Genomic DNA, 17,949 nt, shown 5'->3' on the forward strand with positions numbered 1-17,949 from the left:
GGCAATGATCCTGCAGATGTTTCATACCCAAGTCATATTTCAACTTAAACTAATAATAGACATAACAGATCTCATACAGAAGCAAATTTACTCAAGCATTTGATTTTAACTAAATTAATAATCTACATCCCTTGGAATTAAACCGTAGTGTATATCCATTTAAAGAGAATATTTAACCAGTCAGCCAAATCTTCAACTGTTCATATTGTATCTGTTCACCTTTGATATGTTTGTCCTGATTAATTACAACATCTGCATAGCCTGAATCATTAATAAATGTACTGTCTATACATTAGGCTACTTTTAATGATTTTAAAACATCTCATGAACTCTGCAGTTCATGTAAAGAACCAATATTAAACCTGTTGTCTTCCTATTTAGATGGATGGTTTGCTTAGAGTCAATGGCGACACAGGAAGTGATGACGTTCCCACCACGCCTGAGAGTCAAGGAAGGGAATCTCCTCCTCGTTTCCAGGCGTCCCCTTCCAAAACCAGCCACGGCACTGGTGATGCTTGCACGTCTGCAGCCTCACCAACATGCAGTCCAGTCGCCTCACCCGGAGGAGAACGCCCCGGGTCAATAAAGGCCAAGGAGGCACAAAGTGGAACAGAACCGGCTTCTAAGGACGTCCGAGAAGAAGTCACTCAGCATTCGACACCACCCAGCCGGCCCACCTCACTCCCATCGGTCAGGATTAGGCTCTTTTTAGTTCATTACTATATTATGAGAAAACAAAATATATTTTAAAAAACAAATGATTAGTGTGCTAAAAATTATGTATTGTTTTAATATTTATACCTCATGCACTCTATAGGCCTTTTTATGTCAAGCTTGTTTAGCTTATTATTCAACTTTGAAACCATCTGTGACCATCAGGAGCTGCAGAAGCCAGAAGAAAGCTTTGGGAAGACTGGAAGCCAGTTAGTCACCTCCCCAGAGGAGAAGAAATCAAATGCTGCAGCTCAACAAACACCTCTTGCAGGTCTGCTCAGCATGTTGCTATACTGACCCCTTGTGGTTGCACATAGGCTTGCATCATGAGAGGTTATGACAGTTGGAATATTACAATTTAACTTTTCGAAAGAACTTAGAGGAAAATATGTAAAATAAAAGTGTCTTTTTTTATGTTTTTAATTGTGTTGTTTGTATTTTCAGAAGCCAAACGAGAAAAACCTAAACCATCTGGTCAGAACGTCTCCCACATTGTCCAATCAGGAATCAGCACACAGCAAAGTCAGCCAGTGACTTTACAAGTGAGGCGGCTAACCAAACCGATATTAAATTTAAACTATAAAGAAAGAATCACCCAGCCATCCAACGGATAATCTTTGAACCTCCCCGCAGGCAAGTGTTCCCAGTTCCCAGGAGTCGTCAAAGAGAAGAGAGAATGTACCAAGCTTAGCTACACCAGGATCATTTGAATATCACCCACCAAGAGAAACAACAGCAGGTTAGTGAACTCTTTACATCCAAACACAAAGCCAGCAGCTTCTTCTCCATGCATAACCTTGGTTTCTGAGATGGATTAGCACGTCCTCCTTGCTTGCTTTTTCCTCCTTTGCCTTTCAGCCTGACTTTTCTGTTTTGTTGTATTGCAAAATGTTTGAATCGCAGGTAAAGGGGTGTTCAATAATTTGTGACCAATATCAACCTGCATTAACTTCTGCTTCAACTTTTTTTAATCTGTTCAACCGATAAATATCTTTAATTTGAACTAACTCTAAAGTTCCCTATTTACTTTTCTCAATGTAGATAATTAGATCTGAGATCCAACAAAAACGTGTATAAAAATGGTTTTCTATTACCTTTCCACATAGTGTACTAAGAGCATTGCATTATGTTGTGTCCTTTCTTTATTCTTGTTGGCCATCAAGTTTCGCCTGGAATTGTAGTGGGTTAGAAAATACTTGACTTTTTGATAAATCTGAATCACAACCTCTTTAAAGAAGGATTGTTTTTCCATTTACAATTCATCTACTGTATTACAGGAGAAGAACAGTAATTCCCCAATTTGACTTTTCCAATTGTCTGATATCCATGCCAACTCCGGGTTTTGACATCTGTCTATCCCATATCACTCCCCTTCCTCCCTTCTCTCCTTTCCTTCCACCTACATACTTTTTTATTTCGCTATAGAGCTTGCAAACAGTGTCAGGTCTCCACTGGCAACCAGCAACCCTAAGTTACGTTGGGAGTTCTTCGTTCCACCAGGTAAACCCCTTCATTCATCGGTGGAGCTCATGCTTCTGTCCCCGGATGCTGAACGTACAGGGTTTCCCTGCTGTCTCTTCAAGGACCACACAGCAGCCCTTCAGTCCCATCTGTTGTTTAATACTCATTTCTAGAGTGTTGTGGATGATCAGTGATGTGCTTCCTCTCTGTTGTAAATGTGTTTAGAAGTACAGTGGTGTACAAATGCTCCAGGTCCAACTCATCAGTGTGTTGTCATTGTTAAAGAGTGTTCTTATATTGAGCCATATTGGTGTCATCGTTTTGAGCGATGCGATGCTTTACATTACTATCTTTTCTACCAAAACTACAACATTAGGTCTCCCTCTAAGGGTGCTCTGATTGGCCAACATTCCTTCAAAATAGTTTGATCGGTGGTCTCTATGAAGGTAGAAGAGCTGATCAGATGACTCATCAATTCTGATTTTAAACATTTTCACTTCTCATTTGCCTGCTTTCTCGCCTGCTCTTAAGTTCACTCTGAGAGAGACACAGTGGCTGAGGCGGGCTTGTAATCTGCTAGGATCGCTTTTTATAATTGTGTTTATATATATATATTTATATTTCTCGGTTGTGTCTAAAGAGAGAGCGAGAGTGAGAGAGACGAGCGACGAACAGTCATACGCATGATGTAATGGCTTCAAATAGACCCCATGTTTGTGATCTAATCGGCCAATACTACTTCCAGCAAGATGTAGTATGTTGATCTTGGTGGACCGGTCTCTCTCTTAGTTGTTGTTTTCATCAGCATCTTTTCCTTAAGTTGTCAAACTAACACTTGGTGTGTTGTCATTTTCCTAAAATGTCCCATCAAAAGGAATTTAGTTTGCTGGCCTCTATCCAAAATGTTTTAATTGTATTTCCCTGTCACGTTTCCTTTTCAGAAGAGATGGAGAAGGATCAGCGTGGAAACGTGAGTAAAAAGCATCATCTATACATCACATAATATTTTGTGTTTGGACTCTGAAAACCCCTTTTACTGCTTCCCATCTGGCTTATCTCCTGGGTAATAGTAGTGTAGCGTAACATACTGCATATACACTGAGATGAAAGCAAATGAAAATGCTGAAAACGTCATTACATCATACAACATTGCATTAGTCTGAAGGTAAGGCCAAGGAAAAATCCCCAGGTACCTTAAAAAGACTTTCATCTACATAAACCAATAGATGTATGAAAAGACTGCCTGCGTCTAAACCTTTCATCATTTTCTGAGATGAGGCAGAGTCGTTAGTGCAGGTTTGTGAACTCACTGTGTCAATCTGCCAGGCTCTACCACATAGCGTAGGACACACAGAGCTGTTCATGTAGCATGCCAGATGAAGATGCTGTAGAAAATGGCCGAGACTGCTTTCCTTTTCATTTGTGCTCAACTCTCTCTTTCTCTGTCTTCTCTCTCCTTAGTAGGATGCCTTTGGCTAGCAATGGACTAGTGCTGTTGTGGTAGACCAACTATATCTGTCTCCTCCCTTCTCTTCTTCTTTTCCCGTGGTGGATGTGTGTGCACATTGGTGTTGATTCGTGTGTGTGTGTGTGTGTGTTTTGAATGTGTGTGCGTGTTGGGGCCACATCAATCTATTGGTCTCTCTCCGGCTTCACGGTGGGCTGAGATGGTGTGTGTTTGTGTGAGTGGTGGTGGTGTTTGTGGTTGGGTGTGAATGTGTGCATGAATATCCGTGTGTGTTTGTGCATGCTGTTGGTGTATGTGTGGGTGTTGGAATCTATCAGGTGTCAATCCCGGTGTTGCCCCAGGCCAAGCGGGGCGACCGCTGGTCTTGGGACCCGGATGAGGAGCGAAAGCGTCAGGAAAGGTGGCAGCAAGAGCAGGAGCGCATGCTGCAGGTACACAGTATACCTCGAATAGTAAAGCATGGCGCATGAGTCTGCAAGTCTTCAGGGGAAATATCATTGGTTGAGGTGTGAAGCTAATTAATTATGAGGCCTCACACTCTCACTACAGACATTGTTTTTAAGGGTAGTTCAGTGACGACGTTTAGCAATCAGCATAGCTTTGTTAGCCCATTTACACAATGTAGGTATAAGATTATAATTTGGGATGACAAATATTGGACAATGCAAAAGCCAGGCATTATGTCTCAGCAGTAAGTACTGATTAGATGAATAACTGGGATAGGTTTGCTTATTAGAGGTGAAAGCTTGAGTAAACATCTAAGTAATCCAAACCGTTAAACCCACAAGCTGAGAAACTGGACTGTCTACCATTCTGTGAATCATGCAGCGGCACAGTAAGCTGCTGTGTGACAGTCTGTGCTCAGCTCAGAATGAGTTGGATTAACCACATTTCATTGCTCCTTGCAAAGCTTGCCTCCATGTTTCTTTTATATTGAGCACATCCTCCCCCCAAAGGCACACCCGAACCGCTCCAATGCACACTTTGACCACTGGAGGGCGATTTTGTGCAGTGGAAGAACCTCCTGTGTGGTTTTATCTGCTCACTGTCTCCATCTCACGCACATGCACAGACGAGGACTCTGTCCAAGGTTGCTGCTGTTGCTGCTGCCCAAATCACCCTCTCACTCCTCCACCAGTCAGAGGTGCATCTCAGGCCCTCATATATTTACAAATGTAAAGGATGCATTGGTATCCATGACAAAACGTACTCATCTGCAGTGTAATATTGATAAGAACATCTGGAAAACAACAGTGATAAGTACAGATTTCTCATCTTTCTGGTTGACTGTTTGAGATGAGATGCACTGAAATGGATGAATGTCTGGTGCATCAATGTGCTTGTTACTCCCTGGTTGTTTCGGCGTTGTCTCTGTGCCTTGATCTATCATCTTTCTTGCCTAAGTTGCTTTCTCTCTCAGTCTTGGATGTATGAATTTGGCTTTCTTTTTGTGGCTCCTACACACGTCTGAAAAGATTAAACAACTAGTCTCATGACTGGCCTGTGCTCATATGGAATAATCCGAAGAGCCGTTGGCCAAGTTGCCCAGCTGCTTTCATATCAGCATACAGTACACGAAGGAAAAGCTTCAATTAAATTATGAAAAATGTAAGGCGGCTTTTGAAATGAAAACTGTGTAGGAACCTCTGCATGTTCTACTATTGCCTTTTGTCTGCAGTGCCTGCTTTTGTTTGCTTTTTTATCTCTAACATGCAAATATCAGATCTAAGTGTTTAACCACCAACAGAGAACAAGCATTAATTTATGTCTTTATGTCCAGGCTTATATTTAAAGTTCATACTGAGAGAATCACACAGGACATTAGTCTCACCAAGTATTACAGCAGGATGAACATGAGTCACTTCCTTCTTGGATTAAATGAAGCATGACGCACAAGGAGGGAGATGTATGATTCAGACTGAAGCCTTTTGGAAAACCTCTTGATGCCAGTTATGTCTGTGCATCATCTCTGTTTTCCTGCCAAAATAGCACCTGCAGACAGTTTAGTCTTTGGTGAGGCTCTATGCTGTATGTCATGTGTCTGTTTCCATGGTGATAGGAGAAGTACCGGCGTGAGCAGGAGAAGCTGAAGGAGGAGTGGGAGAAAGCACAGAGGGAGGTGGCAGAGGAGGAGCGGAAGTACCATGAGGAGGTGCGTGCATGTTTACACTTTAGGGCACGTGTTACACCTGCGATGGTGTTTTTGGTTCAACTCACTCAGAATATCTGAGATCAGGATCATTTTGGACACCGTGTTCTGGATGAGAGCAGCAGTTACATGTATGATATGTGCAGTGACGTTAGGCCTATTTTAGGGCGGCTGGAGCTACCCTAAATTGTTCCCATGATATATATTTTTTTTTCAGATTGTATGAAATATATATATATATAGTTTTAGTATTATAGCATCATAGTCTGTGGAAATAATTTACTTTAGAAAGAAGCATTTCTGTAAAGCCTATTTGTCTTTGCTTTTTAATTTATTTATTTTTACAGACACTGTATCCTCATTTTGCTGGAATAAATACAGAATAAATATATATAAAATACAAGTTCAGGTTGTCAGATTTCACTGTGACCTTTAAAATCAGTCTAGGTTTATTCTACTGTATACTTTATGACAGGAAAATTACAAAATCACACTCTGATTGAACCAATCTACAGGACAGTAACTGGTGTAATTAAATCACATTCTTTATTTAGAGCTTATCTAACGGAGAGAGGAATTAGATATGGTCTCACTTTAAGACACATTTACATAATCAGGGCCTGTTCTAAGCATGCAGAACATGTCTGTTGCTTTTAACTTGTGACTAGCTTGACTTCTTCACTGGTTGTTGTTCTAATACTGCAAAAAGTTGCAAGCGCTAAGGTTTTGTGTGCTTCTCCTGGGGGCGAAGCCCTGGATATGAGTGTTTTTATTTGTGCTAATCTTAACCCATGATGGTTCTTAAGTTATCTTAAAACTCACCTAGCTCTCCCATCACAACAGGAGCGTAGGATACTGGAGGAAACTGTGGCACCTCTGACTCCCCGCTCCTCAGCCCTGCCCTCCCCCAGCCGAGGCGAGGTCTCCTTCACCTCGGAGCCCCAGGACACCATTGTGCGTTCGCTGGCCGACTGGGAACGCAAGCAGGAGCTGCTGGAGAAGCAGTCGGTGAATAGCTGATTGACTGATTATAGATAGTTAGTTAGTTAAACACATGTGTAGTGTCTCGCTTCTTGTTTTTCCACAACAAATGCACAAATTGTATCAATTCAGTTATGGACTCTGAGTGACAATGGGATAGAATTAGGCACAGTGTCCTTTTTTCGATTGGTTGTCCAGCTAACTGTTCCCTGTTTGTGATTGGACGGCACAGAGGGGGAGCACAGAGAGTGTCGAATGGAAACGGAGAGAAAATGACAGGACCAGTGACATCAGCACCGCTGACGACAGCATGAAAACCGGCAGAAGGTTAGCGAACTTTCTTAAGTGGTCCATTTAGAATATTACACATTTAAGCTCCCATTCTGAGCAACCGTGGCTTAAGATGAGGTCATATGTGGTCTTAGTTTAAAAAGGTTATTTCCAAATCTGTAGGAACCGAGTAGGCAACTTAGAAAAAGATTGTTGTCATGTTTTAGTTTAATGTTAACCTGCAGATGCATCAAATGTCAAATTTGATTCATGTGATAAGTGGGATCAGTCAGAAATGAAGTTAAATATAATGACATGCACAGATATGATGATCAGCGTGGCTCGTTTCTGATCCTCAGCTCGGTAAGTCAGAGCAGCAGCCATGCAGAGACACTTGGCCACAGTCTGCAGAATGGCCAAAAACTTCCTGCGATGCCGACCAAATGCTCGACTCCAGTGAAGAAACCAGAAGAGCCTTCAGCGGACAGCAACAAGCCCAGTCGGCCTGCAGGAGACAGAAGGTGTGTGAGAGTAGATAACTACATATTTGTGACCAGCAGGGTTCTGGTAAGAGTGGGTCTTTTTTCTAATGCCTTCAGTTCAACTGTTTGACCAGCAGGTGGCATCGTGTACCTGTATTTTCCCTCCATACTACATACAGAAACAAAGGCCTGTGACAACAGCATTGTATTAAACATGTATTAGAATTAGTAACAAATATCACTGTATTTTAAAGTATAAAGCAATTATTACATTATTAACATTACTGAAAAGATGAATTTGTTCAGCTTGTTCTGGCTTGGATTGGTTCGTGTGTGACTCTGGCAGCCAATAGAGTCACTGCAGCTGTGAGTCATCATCTTGCATGTTGCTGTCCATTTCCAGGAGTGGTCCCATTGATAATAACATGAGCCGCAGCTCATCAAAACCCCCCGCAGCATGTCCACCACCTCCAGACACACTGCCTCCAGCACCCAACAGGTACTGCGTCACGAACATCCCACATGGAGGGAAGGGAGACGGGATGGGGAGGGACGGATACTTCATTTCTGCAGTGTCATTTTCTGCTTTGCTGCCTACATTTCTCCACCCGTCTCATGTTCCACTGCAGCAAGAACCCTTGAATGCAGCCTGAATTTTAAGTACTAGTTGTCTAGGAATCCACGTGCTCACCTGCAGTCCGGGATCATAAGTTCACTATCAGTTTCATGTAAAGTTCTAAGGAGTCGTTTTTGCTGCAGTTCAGTTTTTTTGTATAATTTTAACAATACACTGACAAATGAACAGCTTATTATTAACTCTTATTTTTCCATATTCACTGCCAAAGGAACTTAACTGATACAACAGAAAATGAATCCGTATTTTATGTAATTTGAATTTACTTCTAGTATCATAGGCGGTTTGTCTCGTCCCCTCTCCTGTAGATCTGTCAGTGGGAAGAAGCTGTGCTCCAGCTGTGGGCAGCCGTTGGGGAAGGGGGCCGCCATGATCATAGAGACCCTCAGTCTGTACTTCCACATTCAGTGCTTTAAGGTTGGTGTCATTCCTTTATTTATTTTGTTTTCTATTCATTTACTGATCCATTAGAAGCATGGATGCCAGTGTACCTTAACAGGGGGGATGGGCAGTAATTATTGCATGTGTATTCAAGGCCTGGTGTTTCTTCTTCCTCTGTTGTTGTTCAAAACTATTAGAAACACATCACTCTTTCACTGGCTGACATGTATTCATTACAATGAGCACGGCCACTGGTTTGAGTCCGTCCCACATACACTGTCCCGCTGCCAGAACTACAGACTAGAGTCTATTAATCCACCACTGAAATAGTCCCCAGCAAATATACTATTGAATCCTGTTTGAATATAGTTAAATGCTAAAGCAAAGGCTTGTTTTATTGATTATAGAAAACTATAGAATAACAACAGTCTGATGCTGAAGTTTCACAGCTAATTCATGACTCATTGCTTTGACCTAAAATGCCCCCTGCTGTCTCTCTCCAGTGTGGGGTGTGTAAGGGACAGTTAGGAGACACGACGACGGGAACGGACGTCCGGATCAGAAACGGCCTCCTCAACTGCCACCCGTGCTACATCCGCTCCCGCTGTAAGTCCCTCCTCCCTCCATTCTCTCACCCAAGGGGGCTTTTTGTCTCACGACCATTTCATGTCTGCCGTCTCTATAACGATGTTTCCATCCTTCCGAAACATAAATGAATTATGAATGTCAGATTCTGTCGGCTGGTTCCAAGCATCAACATCAACAACCATCCTGAATATCAAAAAAAACAATCACCGGAAATAAACAGAAACCCTCCCCGATCCATAATGCTCATAGAGAGAGGGTTTAATCATTCTCTAATATTATAATATGGGTATGGTGTTGTTGTTCCTTATTGTTTGGTAATGTCGGCCATATTTCATATTTTCACAGATGAGTATTTTCAATAAGGTACGGTGTTGAAGCACCAACAGTAAATATGGTGCTCATAAACCAGGGTGAACAACAGACAAAGCTTTGCTTGATTTATTGTTTTCAAAGTAAACCTGACACATTATACATAATAAAGTTGTATTTCAAAGAATTCATTCTTTATTGCAGCCCCACTGCTGACGAGACGAGTGTATTTTAATATAAAAGTCCGACCGCGTGCAGCTTTAGTAAAGAGTGTCGGACACGGTGACGCGTGGCTGAATGGAGCGCTGGTTCTGAAGCTGCATCAGGAGGACAAACTGGTGATGAAGCAGCTGGGAGAGGATGACTGTAACTCCATCCCTCTCACCTTGTCTGCCCAATGCAAAAGTTCATGTTTTCTGAGAGACACGGCTCACGCTTATACAACCTCTCTGCAGCTGTTGTCATTTGGTGATCAGAAAACCACAAAATCAAATCAGAGCCTCAATCAAAAGACTCGGACGCCATTATTAATAGGTTTTCCTTCATTGGAGCTGCATGTCATTGACCTCAAAACCCACCAAAACAATTGTGGCTTGTAAAAATTGTGGGTTTCCTTCTCTTTCTTTTTCCTTTCAAGCGGCCGGACAGCCAACCACGTTGTGACACTCGACAGAAAAGCACAAGGTTCATGGAAGAAACCCCATCCCTCCCCGTGTTAACCCGATTATCTGCAAATCATGTCCTTCACAGCGCGTCGGGGTCTTTGCATCCTCTGCAGCTCAGTAACCAATGAAGATTCATCATGGGGGCCAAACAGGGGGTCTGTTATAGATATATAGATATACTGTATATTCTCCGTGTTTATGTCATCTGATGTGAGTGGAATCTGGATATGATTGGTCCACGTACCACCACAGACTATGTTGCATCATGCAGAGAGAGAGAGAGAGAGAGAGAGAGAGAGACTGTTCTGGGGTGGCGGCCATGTTGAAAAGAAAAGACAATAACAGATGCTTCAAACACAGGTAGGCTGTGTTAACATCCTACACCGTCAGAGTGAACACACAGACGCAAAATGGTGTTCAAGTCTTTAGTTAAATTGAATCGGATTCTATTTTCCTGGTTGGAACAAAATAGAAGTTTTACCATCTAATTCCATATGATGGAAATGCAGTAAATCACTTTGCTACTCAGTCATTTTATCATTTAAGAAAGAGTTATTACTTTGATAAAAATCCGAAGACGGTCAGGCAGCTCAGATTGTTTTTGTTTTTTTATTTGTCTATACAGATGGGATCTGAAATATATGAATCATGATATGCCCCTGTAATTGAATATGAGATTAAGACATAAATAATATACAGAAAGGTCTTTTAGAAAAGGGCAGTAAAGGTCACTATAAACCCACCGGTTTGCTCCCTGGCCCTCACAGTGACCCCTAATGTCTCTAGTTCTGTGTTCCTGATTACAATTAGCTAAATACACACACACATTATAGATGTAGTTTCATCTTTAGGGCAATAACACGACTTGTGAGCTGTTTTTGTGCTTCTGTGTCACAGCAGGTTGCTCCTCGGCCAACCTGTCTGCTCGGAAAGTCAGGACTTTAATGTGCCTTAGGAAAAGCAAGGTGATGCAGGAAAAACACACCAGCTGTATGGTGTTTTATTTTTCATTTTTGTGTTCATTTTTATGGCTGTAGGGAGGGATTTGGCCAAATTTGAACCCTGAAACTGCAGACAGGCTGCGGCCCTCCCTTTACATGGCGCTTTACTTCGCTTGACAAGTACTGCTTATTTTACATAAACAACACCCTTAATTTCATATTTCTCCCCTGTGATTCCTCTGTGATTTGCAGTGATAAAACATCAACACAAGGAATACATTTGTTGTCTATTTGGAAAAATATATACTGGGGAGACCATTGATTTAATTTTGAATGTTTTATTCTAGAGAGATATAGACTGTATGCTATTAATTGAGGTAATTTTGATAATTGCTCAGTGGTAGGATTCATTTATAAAATTTAAAAAATATATAAAAAACACAAAAATCACCAGTACATGTTGCATCTAGTTAAACAGCAGAGGTTATACACTCATACCAGCAGCAGTTGCAATATTTGGTTGGATATACTAAAGATCTGTGCCGCCGGCTGGATATTTTAAGTCACTTGCTTCTTTTTTGGACTTGTATGAGAAGAGCTCGGTTATGTAATGCAGATGTTTAAAAAAAATGCACGTTTAAGCCTAAAACCAAATGATTTGCTGTATGAAAGCAAACTAGCAGCCTCCTCCTACTCCTGACCTGCGTCCTATAGCCAAGCTTCTCCTCCGGGTTCATCTCTCTGATCTGCAGTATTTTTAAGCTTCTGTTCCGGTTGTGTATTATTTTTTTATGAGTCTCTTCCAGCGGGATCTTTGAGATGGAGCTCTATATTCAGACGGTCTTCTTCACAGGATGGTTGGGGAGTGGAACCTTTGCGTCTGTTCTGTATTTATTGTAATATTCACCTGAACACTATTCGGAATATAGATTAATTTGATGTTTAAATGCAATGGCATTTATAGCATACTGTATGTTTATAAATAAAATGTTATACATTTAAACTGTGATTTTTGTCTCTTATTTATTCCATTACTCACCAAAACAAACCTTTTTATCAAGCAGCCCCTTAAAAAACGGAAGTAAATACAACGAAACCATCTGAAATCAGGCGATGGATTAAACATTAAGGCAAAATCTCAGATTCTGATGTCAGATACAGAATCAGGTCTTAATTTAGGTTAAAGTCACAATATAGTTAAACTTGGTAGAAATGGTTGGTTTTAAGTTATGAGGCACCTGAACAGGTTTTACATCGAATTACCTGAACGGGAATTTCAGCTGTTATCGAGTTGCCAAAAAGATGCATCTCTAATATTTTAACCGTCAGCATACATATAAATTGGCACGTTTGAATAGCTCTGATAGCCAGTTTTAGTAGCTACAGTGTTGCTTATTATTTGGTTAACCTGTCACAGAATCCCACGGGTGACTGTTTTTTGTTTGACACCTTCAAAAGTAAGCAATTTAAAGAACGTCCATCACTTCAATGTTGAGCTTAAAATGAAAAATAAATTGTGTCCCTTTTCATTTTTTTCTCAGCATCACTGAAGCAATTATTCGAATTCTGTCGACTATCAGAAGACCCACATTTTATTCTGGCTATCTGCGTCGCATCTAGGTGAAATTAAAGTCAAATATTTCACTGGTTTTATTGAGGGAAAGTAGATCCTGAGACTTAAATGTGCTGTGAAGCGACGCGGAGCTGTCCGTGGTGCTGAAATCTCCGGCCTTTTCAAACGATCATGATCGAAAACCTTCGTTTCATTCTGATTAATTAAATACTTTAGTTTTAGCATTGTATAATTTAAGAATATGCGAACATGTAATAAAATAACTAATCATGTCAACGCATCCAAAGAAAACATGACAAAAGCAACTTGGACTATTTTTTTTTTATTTTTTTTTTATCATCAACAACCATTTCAATGGTACACCTGGAAAACTATGTGCACATGTAGAAATATTTCCTTCTTAAATATAAGCATTCATTACCTACATATAAATAACTTTCAGATCCTGGACAAAACATGTTACGTAATGCTCACAAAATGGAAGAGAAATCATCGTAAAATCAGACAAAAAGACAACATGCAAATTATATAGAAATAAATACAATGTTTGCATCCATTCCCTTTTTCTTTTCTTTTTTACCCAAAATAAATTCTTCCAAGGGAATTTTAGTAAAACATCAAAAGGACTTGTATGACCGATCTACGAGGGAGTATGGCCTATGGTTCAACTATAGGAGACAATAATACGTATTAACACTATACAGTTTGAGCCACAAAAACACTGCCGTAGAAAGACACACAAAACACAGATTTCCCGTCGGAGGTGAACATTGCAGTAGTTTGTGCCTTTTTTTTCTCGAGGAAATAATTGTGTTTATATCGATAATTTAAAGAAACTAAACTCTCAGCAGCCCCGAGGCGGCTTGTCCGAACAGCGCGTTGCGTCTGCGGAGGTGAGAAAAGCGCATTGAGCGTCTCGTTGTGTTTGTTGTCAGACTGGGTTTGTGTGAGAGAGAGAGAGAGAGAGAGAGAGAGAGAGAGAGAGAGAGAGAGAGAGAGAATGAGAGAGCGCCATCAGTGGACATTACACGTCTCTACCGAACAAAGCAGCTGTTGAACTCTGACTTACAATGTGACTTAACGAGGCTCCTTTTGCTCGCTGGCGGCACGACGCGTCTCCAGCGCGCGCGCTCTGCTCGTGAACTGGAAAAAAAAATAAAAATGTTCATCTCAACAAGTCTCTTCCTCCGGTATTCAGTCTGAAATGCGTCGTTACTTTCTCAAAACGGGAGGAAGGTGAGAGATGTTCGTCTTCTTCTGACTGGACGCGTGAAGAATCTCAACACACGTGACGTTTGGTTGATATCAATACAGTAATATGCCTTTTTTTTAGGATATCAGTCTTTAGACATAACCGGAAACGGTGTTATTATCAGACAATATGACTTGTCAAGATGGATATTTTCACAGCAAATGTGTCAACTGACCACAAGAAACGGCGCAAGGCATGAAAACAAAATAACAAGAGTGGTCATCTTCTTTTTAACTGCTTTTTTATTGTCCTTAAGTCTGTCGTGGGTCATTGCTTTTCGGTCTCCGGAGGACGAGGGAGCATCTGTTTCCTTCCCCTCGCTGAAGCTTCATTAGAACATGCTGGTCTTTACTAATGTAGCTTTGGCTCCGTTCTGTCTTTGCAAAGACGACAGTACGCTGGCGAACGGCCCCCCCAAAGAGTCCGGGATCGAGGTGATGGTCCCCGGGGCGGTGGCCCAGCCTTGGCTCGCTGCTGTCACCCCCATGCCGGAGGACACGGAGGTCTTCACTTGGTCCACCTGTCCGTTCACGCTGGTGTTGATGCCCTGGCCCCCGGTGGGACTCGGTCCGCCGCAGGAGTTCGGGATGGGGTTCGGGCCCGGTCCTCCCGTGCTGTCGGGGTCGGTCGATTTGTTGTCCTTGCTGTCTTCGTCTCTGGAGTCGGGCTTCTTCCCGGAGTTGTTCTTGGCAGCCGCCGCGGCCGCTGCAGCAGCCCGCTCCTGCTTGCGAAACTTGGCGCGCCGGTTTTGGAACCAAACCTGGAAATTTGAGAAAGGGGTGCAAATACAAAAGTTAACTCACCTTGAAGGTTTGGTTTCTCCCCAAAACAAATGCATTCATTATGATTCGCTCTCGGTTTTCAAATGGCATGATCAGCAAGGCTCTAAAGCCCAGCTCAGGGGAATTCACTCTAAATGCCTTTTGACGGTTAAAGTGTCTCTAAAGACAAACCCCATCTTCATGTGCGCATTAATTCACGAGTGTGTTAGAAGTGGATGCCAGTTAATCACGTCAAATGTTTTATGGCATTAAAATATATGAAAAGTAAGCGAATAGATGGAATCTGTTAAAATGTTTCCTGAATATAATCGCGCGTAATGAGAGCATGTTGGATCTGCTGGGGATCTCGTGGTTCTGTACCTGAACTCTGGCTTCAGTCAGATCGATTTTCAGTGCCAGCTCCTCTCGGGTGTAGATGTCCGGGTAGTGCGTTTCAGCAAAAACCCGCTCCAGCTCCTTCAGCTGCGCGCTGGTGAACGTGGTCCGGATGCGCCTCTGCTTCCTCTTCTCGTTCAGTCCGCCGTGATCCGTGAACAGTTTGTAGGGAACTGCAAGCGGAATAAAAAAGGGAAAAGCCACCGTTAGACGTGCGGTGGTCTTATGTAGTGTGTGAAACTGGGATGTTGTCAAATGGAAGTAAATTCAAATTCGATATTTTGTATAAAATCCGGTTACGGGTGCCGGGCGAACGCTTTCAATTGTATTAAGCCTTTGATTACCTGTGGATTAGTTGTGAATTGATAACGTTGCTGACCCGTGATGCGGTTAATTGTGATGTTAAACTAATTGTTGCTCCTCAGATTGAGGCTCAAGTTTGAAAACTTGTCATAAATGTTCCCGTCCGCCCCGCTTGTTGCTACTGTAACTCCAATTCCGTGTCAATAATGAGCTTAAGTCTTTGGTTATCTAATTATTTTCGAAGCTTTATGTCTCATCGCAAAGTAAATAAATTATGCCTATCATTTTGGCAGCTTAAGATAATTCTGTTGGCGGTTTTGGGTGTGACTGGGATAGTATAACCCCGTAACCGAATTACCTCTTGCCTGCAATCGCTTCTAACGTGATAAATTCTTTCATTTGTGTAAGCAAATTTCGTTTGGTAAATACTAAACACATTTCCATTTTCAAATGCAATCAAGGCGTCCTATAATACGGCGGGTTGAGGCTCCGGAGCCGCTGCTTACCTGCGGCGTACGGGCTGCTCTGGTGGTCCCGTAGGGTCCCCAGGCTGCAGGACCCCGGCGTGAGGGACGGACAGCCGGAGGTGGCCCCGAAAGTGGTCCTGATGGGATTGTACTGAAACCCACTGGCTTGACTGCACGAGCTGAAGTCCGCATAGGCCGATGCCAAGCTCGTCGTGTCCATCCCGGCCATACATGACTCGTAGGCAGAGGAATTTAGGTAAGAATACTCCATTTTATACATTTGAGAAGGCTCGGTGGAGTTAGAAAGCTGCACTTCCCGGTGAAAAAAAAAGATGTCAAACAAAAACTACCCAAAAAAATGGGTAAGAAAGTAAAAAACAACCCGAAATGCAAACTGAGTAGTACGCGCGGTCTGAGTTGGGGGGGAAAGAGGACTTGTTTGGTTTGAACTGGTTGGAAGGAGGCTGGACGGTGGGTAGATGTTCACTGCTCAGCGCCTGCTCCAAAACTGGCCTCCTTTATAGGAACCTAGCCCTGTTTTATGAAAAGCCCCCTAAGAGCCGCCTAGCCCGAGGTCTCTAGAGCATATAGTCCTCATAATAAACTTGGCTCTTTCCGCTTGGACAATAGCAAAGCGTTTGGTCTTATTGCTAGCGCTTTTTTACATGACAATAACTCATCAGTCTATTGGGCTGGCACTGGGGGCCCGGGCTGTCCAACCTCCCTATCATTGATCCCCTGCATCTCTAATTAGAATTTAATACCACGCCATTACGCACCCCTCCGCCGCCGCCCCTCCACCCCTCTACCCCTCCACCCCTCCACCCCACTCCTCTCCAACCACCATCTTGCCCTTTAATTCAATCACACCACTTGGAAATAATGAAAGTTGGGTGACGATTCTCCCTGATCCAATTTTCTCCAAGCTTTTAAGCCTTTTAAGCGACCGTATACCTTGGGCAGGATTTCACATAGTATTCCCCCTCTGCCTCTTGCCTCTGCCCGTCTGCTGCTCTGTCTGACTCTCCCGCACCGATGCTGCTCATCTCCACAGGTACAACCAGCGCCCTGGTTGCTTTGGAGGTTTTAAAATCTATTTATTTGACGAATAGAAATGTTGAGGTGAAGTCACCGGCTTCGACTGGCTTTAGTCATGTTTTTGCAGTCCGAGTTATTCTGCTTTGTTTCAGGAAACAAGAAACGCACTGAAACAAGCAGATGTGCTCTAAAACAAAGCATCCCTTTTATAAGATGTAATAATGCTGCAGTGGATATAAAAGGCTTGTCCAGGTGATTTCCTCCCACCGTGTGCGCACCAGCCACCTCCATAATAAGAAACCAGTCCCCTTTGTTTAGGTTTAATGTTTCTTTGATTTATAATGAGTAATTCAGGCTCTTAAATGTGGTCTGAAGTCAATAAAAGAAAGTTAGAAATGATCAACCTATTAAAACGGAGGCACAGTAATAAACGACTTCACCAGCTTTGCTTTAATAACGCCCTTTTTTTGCCAAATAAACACAACGTCCTAATTCTCTCCTCCGCTCCGCTGCGCTATAATCTCTGCGAAACTTCCGGGTGTGTTTTTTTATGATTCAAACGAGTTTGTAATTGTCTTTATTACTTTCATTATTCCGTTTATTTGGCAAATAACATCTTTCTAATCTTTCTAATGAAAGTAACGAACTGGCGAGGCAGTCATCGGACCTCTTAGGCTCACAATATTGGCTGAGTGGTTAATTCGGTTTGTGTAATAAGGTGAACCGTTTTGTATGGAGCTTCCACACACTCGCGTGTTTTCATTGGACCGAGTTCAAGTCCTCGTTTGAAGCTGCGGGTTTGTGTGCGTGTGTGCGCGCGCCTGTGTGTGTGTGTGTTTTTCTCCTTCCAATTTATCGAAATACAAAAAGGCGTAACAGGAATTATGGAGCAACAATTACATTTAACAGTTAGGATGTGTTCACCAGCGGTGTGGCAGTGATGGATGTGACTCACACTGAAACATCACTATAATATTCCTATAATAATCTATGATGGGTCTATATCAGTAGTTTTTCTTGGCTGTAGCATCATTTTGGACATTGGATGTAATAAACCTTTGTCTCACAACTTATTGAATTGTATTGTAGAATTAATAAATATATTTTTTTCAATAT

The 17,949-nt window shown here is 42.2% G+C and overlaps 2 protein-coding genes across 9 annotated transcripts in view; one reads left to right on the forward strand and one right to left on the reverse strand.

Annotated features, from left to right (window-relative positions):
* LOC311013223 (LIM and calponin homology domains-containing protein 1-like) overlaps positions 1-12,046 on the forward strand; it is an 81,687-nt gene extending 69,641 nt beyond the window's left edge. For 5 of the 8 annotated variants that reach the window (XM_084009199.1, XM_084009200.1, XM_084009205.1 and 2 more), the window contains 15 exons: positions 382-690; positions 880-985; positions 1,159-1,256; positions 1,348-1,453; positions 2,140-2,214; positions 3,117-3,145; positions 3,961-4,074; positions 5,703-5,795; positions 6,636-6,800; positions 7,006-7,100; positions 7,403-7,564; positions 7,929-8,024; positions 8,468-8,576; positions 9,044-9,146; positions 10,075-12,046. In XM_084009199.1, the coding sequence (XP_083865325.1) occupies positions 382-690; positions 880-985; positions 1,159-1,256; positions 1,348-1,453; positions 2,140-2,214; positions 3,117-3,145; positions 3,961-4,074; positions 5,703-5,795; positions 6,636-6,800; positions 7,006-7,100; positions 7,403-7,564; positions 7,929-8,024; positions 8,468-8,576; positions 9,044-9,146; positions 10,075-10,100 (1,686 nt within the window). In that variant the 3' untranslated portion in view covers positions 10,101-12,046. The remainder of the gene's footprint in view (positions 1-381; positions 691-879; positions 986-1,158; positions 1,257-1,347; positions 1,454-2,139; positions 2,215-3,116; positions 3,146-3,960; positions 4,075-5,702; positions 5,796-6,635; positions 6,801-7,005; positions 7,101-7,402; positions 7,565-7,928; positions 8,025-8,467; positions 8,577-9,043; positions 9,147-10,074) is intronic. The other 3 variants (XM_084009201.1, XM_084009202.1, XM_084009203.1) reach the window with 3 other exon arrangements.
* Positions 12,047-13,606: 1,560 nt separating this feature from the next.
* On the reverse strand, positions 13,607-16,583 carry phox2bb (paired like homeobox 2Bb). Its single transcript, XM_084009692.1, has 3 exons — positions 15,835-16,583; positions 15,011-15,198; positions 13,607-14,628 (listed from the first exon to the last, which is right to left on the reverse strand). Exons 1-3 carry the CDS (start codon positions 16,073-16,075, stop codon positions 14,200-14,202), a joined length of 858 nt encoding a protein of 285 aa, XP_083865818.1. The 5' UTR covers positions 16,076-16,583; the 3' UTR covers positions 13,607-14,199.
* Positions 16,584-17,949: the final 1,366 nt, after the last annotated feature.

The sequence above is a fragment of the Eutrigla gurnardus genome (genome assembly GCF_963514095.1).
Source record: "Eutrigla gurnardus genome assembly, chromosome: 5".
NCBI classification, from domain to species: Eukaryota; Metazoa; Chordata; class Actinopteri; order Perciformes; family Triglidae; genus Eutrigla; species Eutrigla gurnardus.